General features: G+C 45.0%; 1 protein-coding gene across 1 annotated transcript; it reads right to left on the minus strand.

Moving 5' to 3' along the window:
* Window positions 1–273: 273 nt before the first annotated feature.
* Window positions 274–9,662, minus strand: LOC121370237. Its single transcript, XM_041495360.1, has 4 exons — window positions 9,656–9,662; window positions 7,569–7,736; window positions 839–1,032; window positions 274–576 (listed from the first exon to the last, which is right to left on the minus strand). Exons 1-4 carry the CDS (start codon window positions 9,660–9,662, stop codon window positions 274–276), a joined length of 672 nt encoding a protein of 223 aa, XP_041351294.1.
* Window positions 9,663–10,071: the final 409 nt, after the last annotated feature.

Consider the following 10,071-nt stretch of genomic DNA (forward strand, 5'->3'; position numbering starts at 1 on the left):
CACCTGTGTTAGACAGGGGCCGGTGAGGTTGTAACGACTCACCTGTGTTAGGGGTCGGTGAGGTTGTAACGACTCACCTGTGTTAGACAGGGGCCGGTGAGGTTGTAACGACTCACCTGTGTTAGACAGGGGCCGGTGAGGTTGTAACGACTCACCTGTGTTAGGGGCCGGTGAGGTTGTAACGACTCACCTGTGTTAGACAGGGGCCGGTGAGGTTGTAACGACTCACCTGTGTTAGACAGAGGCCAGTGAGGTTGTAACGACTCACCTGTGTTAGAGGCCGGTGAGGTTGTAATGACTCACCTGTGTTAGACAAGGGTCGGTGAGGTTGTAACGACTCACCTGTGTTAGACAGGGGTATGTGAGGTTGTAACGAATCACCTGTGTTATACAAGGGTTGGTGAAGTTGTAACGACTCACCTGTGTCAGACAAGGGTTGGTGAGGTTGTAAGGACTCACCTGTGTTAGACAGGGGTCGGTGAGGTTGTAAGGACTCACCTGTGTTAGACAGGGGTCGGTGAGGTTGTAAGGACTCACCTGTGTTAGACAGGGGTCGGTGAGGTTGTAAGGACTCACCTGTGTTAGACAGGGGTCGGTGAGGTTGTATCAACTCACATGTGTTAGGGGTTGGTGAGGTTGTAAGGACTCACCTGTTAGATATCAGTGAGGTTGTAATGACTCACCTGTGTTAGACAAGGGTCAGTGAGGTTGTAATGATTCACCTGTGTTAGGAGATATCAGTGAGGTTGTAACAACTCACCTATGTTAGACAGATATCAGTGAAATTGTAACGACTCACCTGTGTTACACAGGGTTCGGTTAGGTTGTAATAACTCACCTGTGTTAGACAAGGGTCAGTGAGGTTGGCGGCTGGGCGCATGCACGACACTCCACACCCGTTCTGGCAGCACTTGAGGTCCCCGGGACACGTGCTGTCATTGCGACACGAGTCTCGGCACTGCCCAGGTCCGCGCGGCTTGGGACAGATTCCTGGCTTCGTAGTCTCCAGCCCAGTGATGTTTTCTTGAGAAGCTACAAACACAGACAATCAACAGTCGTCGTCCTGTTATAGACACTACCACTCGTCGTCATGCTATAGACAGTACCAATCGTCGTCATGCTATAGACAGTACAATTCGTCGTCACGCTAAAGAGAGTATCACGCGTCGTCCAGTCATAACCAGTACCACTCGTCGTCATACAAAAGACAGTACCACTCTTCATGACATAGTCAGTACCACTCGTCGTCCTTCTATAGACAGTACCACTCGTCGTTATACTAAAGACAGTACCACTCGTCGTCATACTAAAGACAGTACCACTCGTCATGATATAGACAGTGCCACTCGTCGTCATGCTATAGACAGTACCACTCGACGTCATGCTATAGACAGTACCACTCGTCGTCATGCTATAGACAGTATCAATCGTCCTTCTATAGACAGTACCACATGTCTTTCTGCTATAGACAGTACCACATGTCGTTATGCTATAGACAGTACCACTCGTCGTTATGCTATAGCCAGTATCACTCGTCGTCATGCTATAGACAGTACCACTCGTCGTCATGCTATAGACAGTACAGTTCGCCGTCATGCTATAGACAGTACCACTCGTCGTCATGCTATAGACAGTACCACTCGTCGTCATGCTATAGACAGACCACTCGTCGTCATGCTATAGACAGTACCACTCGTCATGATATAGACGGTGCCACTCGTTGTCATGCTATATACAGTACCACTCGTCGTCATGCTATAGACCGTACCACTCGTCGTCATGCTATAGACAGTACCACTCGCCGTCATGCTATAGATTGTACCACTCGCCGTCATGCTATAGACAGTACCACTCGTCGTCATGCTATAGACAGTACAACTCATCGTCACGCTAAAGAGAGTATCACGCGTCGTCCAGTCATAACCAGTACCACTCGTCGTCATACTAAAGACAGTACAACTCGTGGTCATGATATAGACAGTGCCACTCGTCGTCCTGCTATAGACATTACCACTCGTCGTCCTGCTATAGTCAGTACCTCTAGCCGTCATGCTATTAACAGTACCACTCGTCGGTATGCTATATACAGTACCACTCGTCCTTCTATAGACAATAGCACTCGTAGTCCTGCTATAGACAGTACCCCTCGGCGTCCTGCTATACCCACTCGTCGTCATGCTATAGACAGTACTACTCGTCGTCCTGCTATACCCACTCGTCGTCATGCTATAGACAGTACCACTCGTCGTCCTGTTATTGACAGTACCACTAGTCGTCGTCATCCTATAGACTACAACTCGTCGTCCTGTTATAGACAGTACCACTCGTCGTCCTGCTATAGACAGTATCATTCGTCCTTCTATAGACTGTACCACTCGTTGTCTTGTTATAAACAGTACCACTAGTCGTCTTGATACACCCACTCGTCGTCATGCTATAGACAGTGCTACTTGTCGTCATGCTTTAGACAGTGCTACTTGTCGTCATGCTTTAGACAGTACCACTCGACGTCATGCTATAGACAGTACCACTCGCCGTCATGCTATAGACAGTACCACGTCGTTATGATATAGACAGTACCACTCGTCGTTATGCTATTGCCAGTACCACTCGTCATCATGCTAAAGACAATACCACTCGTCATCATGCTATAGACAGTACCACTCGTCATCATGCTATAGACAGTACCACTCGTCGTCCGGCTATAGACAATACCACTCATCGTCATGCTATAGACAATACCACTCGTCGTCCTGCTATAGACAGTACAACTTGTCGTCACGCTAAAGAGAGTATCACGCGTCGTCCAGTCATAACCAGTACCACTCGTCGTCATACTAAAGACAGTACCACTCGTCATGATATAGATAGTACCACTCGTCTTCATTCTATAGACAGTACTACGCGTCGTCATGCTATAGACAGTACCACTCGTCATGATATAGACAGTGCCACTCGTCGTCATGATATAGACAGTGCCACTCGTCGTCATGCTATAGACAGTACCACTCGTCGTCATGCTATAGACAGTACCACTCGTCGTCATGCTATAGACAGTACCACTCGTCGTCATGCTATAGACAGTACCACTCGTCGTCATGCTATAGACAGTACAACTTGTCGTCACGCTAAAGAGAGTATCACGCGTCGTCCAGTCATAACCAGTACCACTCGTCGTCATACTAAAGACAGTACCACTCGTCATGATATAGATAGTACCACTCGTCTTCATTCTATAGACAGTACTACGCGTCGTCATGCTATAGACAGTACCACTCGTCATGATATAGACAGTGCCACTCGTCGTCATGATATAGACAGTGCCACTCGTCGTCATGCTATAGACAGTACTACTCGTCGTCCTGCTATACCCACTCGTCGTCATGCTATAGACAGTACCACTCGTCGTCCTGTTATTGACAGTACCACTAGTCGTCCTGTTATTGACAGTACCACTAGTCGTCGTCATCCTATAGACAGTACAACTTGTCATCCTGTTATAGACAGTACCACTAGTCGTCCTGCTATACCCACTCGTCGTCATGCTATAGACAGTACCATTCGTCGTCCTGTTATAGACAGTACCACTAGTCGTCCTGCTATACCCACTCGTCGTCATGCTATAGACAGTACCATTCGTCGTCCTGTTATAGACTGTACCACTAGTCGTCCTGCTATACAGACTCGTCGTCATGCTATAGACAGTACCATTCGTTGTCCTGATACAACCACTCGTCGTCCTGCTATAGACAATATCATTCGTCCTTCTATAGACTGTACCACTCGTTTTCCTGTTATAAACAGTACCACTAGTCGTCCTGATACACCCACTCGTCGTCATGCTATAGACAGTACCACTCGACGTCATGCTATAGACAGTACCACTCGTCGTCATGCTATAGACAGTATCAATCGTCCTTCTATAGACAGTACCACATGTGGTTATGCTATAGACAGTACCACGTCGTTATGCTATACAGTACCACTCGTCGTTATGATATAGCCAGTACCACTCGTCATCATGCTATAGACAATACCACTCGTCGTCATGCTATAGACAATACCACTCATCGTCATGCTATAGACAGTACCACTCGTCGTCATGCTATAGACAGTACAACTCGTCGTCACGCTAAAGAGAGTATCACGCGTCGTCCAGTCATAACCAGTACCACTCGTCGTCATACTAAAGACAGTACCACTCGTCATGATATAGACAGTACCACTCGTCGTCATGATATAGACAGTACAGCTCGCCGTCATGCTATAGACAGTACCACTCGTCGTCATGCTATAGACATACCACTCGTCGTCATGCTATAGACAGTACCACTCGTCGTCATGCTATAGACAGTACAACTCGTCGTCACGCTAAAGAGAGTATCACGCGTCGTCCAGTCATAACCAGTACCACTTGTCGTCATGCTATAGACAGTACCACTCGTCGTCCTGCTATAGACAGTACCACTCGTCGTTCTGCTATAGACAGTATCATTCGTCCTTCTATAGACTGTACCACTCGTCGTCCTGCTATAGACAGTACCTCTAGCCGTCATGCTATGAACAGTACCACTCGTCGGTATGCTATATACAGTACCATTCGTCCTTCTATAGACAATACCACTCGTAGTCCTGCTATAGACAGTACCACCTCGTTGTCCTGTTATAAACAGTACCACTAGTCCTGATACACCCACTCGTCGTCCTGATATACCCACTCGTCGTCATGCTATAGACAGTACCACTCGTCGTCATGCTATAGACAGTACTACTCGGCGTCCTGCTATACCCACTCGTCATCATGCTATAGACAGTACCACTAGTCATCCTGTTATAGACAGTACCACTAGTCGTCCTGCTATACCCACTCGTCGCCGTGCTATAGACAGTACCACTCGTCGACCTGTTATAGACAGTACCACTAGTCGTCCTGCTATACCCACTCGTCGTCGTGCTATAGACAGTGCCACTCGTCGTTCTGTTATAGACAGTACCACTCGTCGTCCTGTTATAGACAGTACCACTAGTCGTCCTGATACACCCACTCGTCGTCCTGCTATAGACAGTACCACTCGTCGTCCTGTTATAGACAGTACCACTAGTCGTCCTGATACACCCACTCGTCGTCCTGATATACCCACTCGTCGTCATGCTGTAGACAGTACCACGTTGTGAGATCTATTTAGAAGCACATCTGATTCATGGTAGGATCAATATACTACACAGAAGTAGTAGAAAACATTTTTTGTTGTTTTTCAGTAGCAATTTCATCCAACTTTCGATATGTTCTTCTTCAGAGGTTATGCTACTGAAGAGCCACTATAAAACATATTATTTTGCAATTTTGGGGATGTTAGTGCATTTATTTCATATTTTGATCCTAATATCAGCTTAAATGTGCCGAGTTTTACTAACTGATCACCGGGTATTTGCAAGTCTTCACACCGTGCTCGTGTTTTTCAGAAACAGACGTTGGCCTACAGAGAGATATTAGGCTCAGATCGCACCGAGCTGCCACAAGTTCAAAACATTAAAATGTATATACAATATGTTTTCAGACAGTTTCATCGGGTTCCTCTGATTTAAGGACACAGTACTACCAAAGGCAGCACACTTGAATTCAAACGATAATTACCACAAGATCACCTGTTATGTTTCTTTGAATGACGATATGCTACGCATAATCAACGTGGTATGTACTACCATTAATAGTACTTAGTAATACCATACCGTGTAGGTACTACCATTAGTAATATATACTACTCAAAAGAATTTAAGGGTCAAAAATTTATAACCAAATAAATTCAGAGTGTATTAGATTGATGATGTAAACTACACCAATTTTTTTATTTATTGTTCCATATTTACAAGAAACCACAAATAAACGTCACTGTATACAAGAAAGTCACATGGCATGCTGTCAAAGTTGAAGGTTGTCAAACATGGATTTTACACATTAGAACATTCGTTTAATAGTGTGTGAATCCACCCCTGGTGCGAATACACTCGACACATTGTTGCCTCATGCTGTTGATCAGACGTCTGAAGAACTCTTGGGGAATGGCCTGCCACTCTGCCATAAGAAGTTGACCCAGATCATGAAGGTTGGCCGGAGGGGCATGGTTATCCCGAACTCTCTTGCCTAATTCGTCCCTGGGCTTTCTCTATTGGGGCCAAGTCAGGCGAATATGCTGGCCAATCCATCCTGGCGATACCTTGTTGTCTGAGAAAGCCCGTTACCACCCTGGCGCGGTGGGGTCTGGCATTGTCATCCTGCAGAACTGCCCCGCCGCCAATCTGCTGAAGGCCTGGGAGAACCAACGGACGGATAATCTCATTCAGATAGCGGATTCCATTCAGATTGCCATCCACCACATAGAGGGGGGTCCTGTGGTGGATAGAGATGCCGCCCCACACCATGACGCTGCCACCACCGAACCGGTGACGTTGTCTAACGTTAACGTCAGCGAAGCGCTCCCCAGGACGTCTGTAGATACGAACCCGACCGTCGTTGAACTGGAGACTAAACCTGGACTCATCAGTCAACATCACTCGACCCCACTGAACACGTTGCCACCGCAGATGAAGCGTGCACCAGTGACGTCTGGCCGTTCTGTGACATGGTAGGAGTGGTGGTCGAACAGCCTGGCGACGGCAGCGTAGATTATTGGCTCTCAGATGATTGCGTATGGTTTGATCAGACACTCGAGTTCCAGTCGCAGTCCGCAGATTGTCACGTAATCGGCGTGCAGTGGTTGTGCGTTGACGTAGAGCCATATTGGTGATGTAGCGGTCCTCTCTATTTGTAGTGCTTCGGGGTCTTCCCGAACGTGGACGATTTCGAACAGAATTCGTTGCTTGGTACCGTTGCCACAGTCGGCCAACGACACTCTGACTGACACCAAGGCAACATTTCTTTGCGTATTGCCATCCTGAATCCAAGCAATAGCCCTTCCTCGATCTTCGATAGTCAGTTGAAGTCGTACCATTGTCGAATTTGGAGTGTGCACCGTACACGAACGCAAGCTCCAATTATACGGAAATTCAGCATTGGGAACATGGAATACACGTGCAAAGCGTGAAAATTAAGCGCTTTGTTAAAAAGCAAGTTATGGGCACTTAGCAGACCTTTCGCTTTCGGCCTAATTTACGTGCAAATGTAAGCACGTTTTCGCCATTAGAACTAGTCGACAGTGTCAATGACAGTGGATTTTAATTCATTTATGGGTTGCTTAGACCCACTTTCGTCAAAATGGAACAATACCATGCTGACATTATGGTCTAGCTAATATAATTGACATTCAGAAAATAATGTCGAAAATATCGTCTGACCCTTAAATTCTTTTGAGTAGTACTTAGTAATACTGGGAAGGTACTACCATTACTAATACTAGGTAATACCGGGTAGGTACTACCATTAGTAATACTTAAAAACACTGGGTATGTACTAGGTTAAAATGGGTAGGTTCTGCTATTAATAATACTGGGTACTACCGGGTAGGTACTACCACCAATATTACTAGGTGATACAGGTCAGGTACTACCATTAAGCGATACAGGTTTCTTACCATTACGCCAGCAGCAGACCGCGAACCTGTCTGTGGGTGAGATGAACGGTTCGGTTGCCGGAGGACATCTGTTGGGCGGGCTGCCTCTCCCAGAATACACCACGTTTCCGTCTAGGTCTCTGAGTGGCTCTCCGACCAGACAGTACGCTGTGGGATTATTCAAGGGCGCTGAAAATAAATAGCGACAGAAACATTTAGCAGATATATCGTGGATTACACAGACGTCCTCCGACCAGACAGTACGCTGTGGGATTATTCAAGGGCGCTGAAAATAAATAGACGTCCATCCGACCAGACAGTACGCTGTGGGATTATTCAAGGGCGCTGAAAATAAATAGCGACAGAAACATTTAGCAGATACATCGTGGATTACACAGACGTCCTCCGACCAGACAGTACGCTGTGGGATTATTCAAGGGCGCTGAAAATAAATAGCGACAGAAACATTTAGCAGATACATCGTGGATTACACAGACGTCTTCCGACCAGACAGTACGCTGTGGGATTATTCAAGGGCGCTGAAAATAAATAGCGACAGAAACATTTAGCAGATACATCGTGGATTACACAGACGTCTTCCGACCAGACAGTACGCTGTGGGATTATTCAAGGGCGCTGAAAATAAATAGCGACAGAAACATTTAGCAGATACATCGTGGATTACACAGACGTCCTCAAGACGAGGCACTTTGATTTTAGTATTGGGGAATAATTCAATAAACTCTTACAACTTTTTCATTCCGTAGTGCTATGAGGGGGGTGGTAAATTGCTTTTTTCCCAAACCTTTCTGGGTACAGGCCCAATTTGTGTATTTGGTCTCAAAAACATAGGACAAAATTATAAAAGTGAAATTCAACCCCTCTGAGCCCCCTAGTCTGAAGATTGCCAAAATAGCAATAAATAGGCTTAAATTGACCATATTACCAAACTAGCTAAAACGAAAAAGAAGATCATATATAACCATCTAGATATCACATTCAGTGCCTAAATATGAAGAAAAAACATTACCTTTGTGAATGTGGGTTGAGTGAACCCCTTAAAAGGTGTCTGAAAATGGCCAAAATAGCGATAAACAGGCTTAAATTGACCATTTTACCAAGACCTCAAATTTCTTTTCGTAGATCATGCCTAACCATCTAGATGTCACAATCACTGCCTAAATATGAAGAAAAAATATTTACTTTGTAAATATGTGGTAGGTTACCCCCTAAATAGGCGGTCGGGAAATTGCCAAAATAGCGATAAATGGGTTAAATTTACTATTTTACGTAAACCTCCCAAATTAAAAAAGCTCTAACCATCAAGATGTGACATTCATTGTCTAAATATGAAGAAAAAATATTTACTTTATGAATTTGGAGTATGTTATCCCCTTATTAGGGGAGTCTAAAAATAGGCCAAATAATAATAAATGGTCTAAAATTAACAACTGCTACATCCCAAATTGTTCAAAGATAATGTCTTTCCCACTAGATGTCAAATTCATTGCTTGCTTGTAGAAACATGTTTATTTTGTGAATTGGAACTTCTTTTTAATATCCCCCTAATCCACTCACTGCAAATTTCAGATCAAAATGTACAATTACAATGTGTCAGACGAAATGTACAAATGTATACCGAAGTGGCTGATTGAAATTTTACCAGTCACCTGACATGTGTCAGTGTAGTATAAACCATGGTGAAAGTGAGGTATAGTCACATTGTAGGACAAATATGGGGCGGGATTTACCTCAGTCACCTAACATGTGTCACCATGGTGAAAGTGAGGTATAGTCACATTGTAGGACAAATATGGGGCGGGATTTACCTCAGTCACCTGACATGTGTCAGTGTAGTATAAACCATGGTGAAAGTGAGGTATAGTCACATTGTAGGACAAATATGGGGCGGGATTTACCTCAGTCACCTAACATGTGTCAGTGTAGTATAAACCATGGTGAAAGTGAGGTATAGTCACATTGTAGGACAAATATGGGGCGGGATTTACCTCAGTCACCTAACATGTGTCAGTGTAGTATAAACCATGGTGAAAGTGAGGTATAGTCACATTGTAGGACAAATATGGGGCAGGATTTACCTCAGTCACCTGACATGTGTCAGTGTAGTATAAACCATGGTGAAAGTGAGGTATAGTCACATTGTAGGACAAATATGGGGCGGGATTTACCTCAGTCACCTGACATGTGTCAGTGTAGTATAAACCATGGTGAAAGTGAGGTATAGTCACATTGTAGGACAAATATGGGGCGGGATTTACCTCAGTCACCTAACATGTGTCAGTGTAGTATAAACCATGGTGAAAGTGAGGTATAGTCACATTGTAGGACAAATATGGGGCGGGATTTACCTCAGTCACCTGACATGTGTCAGTGTAGTATAAACCATGGTGAAAGTGAGGTATAGTCACATTGTAGGACAAATATGGGGCAGGATTTACCTCAGTCACCTGACATGTGTCAGTGTAGTATAAACCATGGTGAAAGTGAGGTATAGTCACATTGT

Source organism: Gigantopelta aegis, chromosome 4, assembly GCF_016097555.1.
Source record: "Gigantopelta aegis isolate Gae_Host chromosome 4, Gae_host_genome, whole genome shotgun sequence".
NCBI classification, from domain to species: Eukaryota; Metazoa; Mollusca; class Gastropoda; order Neomphalida; family Peltospiridae; genus Gigantopelta; species Gigantopelta aegis.

Bases quoted from the DNA above. Each gene is read 5' to 3' on its own strand.
- LOC121370237 (XM_041495360.1), bottom strand. The intron at 1,033-7,568 runs GTAAGAAACCTG...CTGTGTTTGTAG, and splicing joins GGTCTGCTGCTGGCGTAATG to CTTCTCAAGAAAACATCACT. The intron at 577-838 runs GTGAGTTATTAC...TGTCTAACACAG, and splicing joins CTGACCCTTGTCTAACACAG to GTGAGTCCTTACAACCTCAC.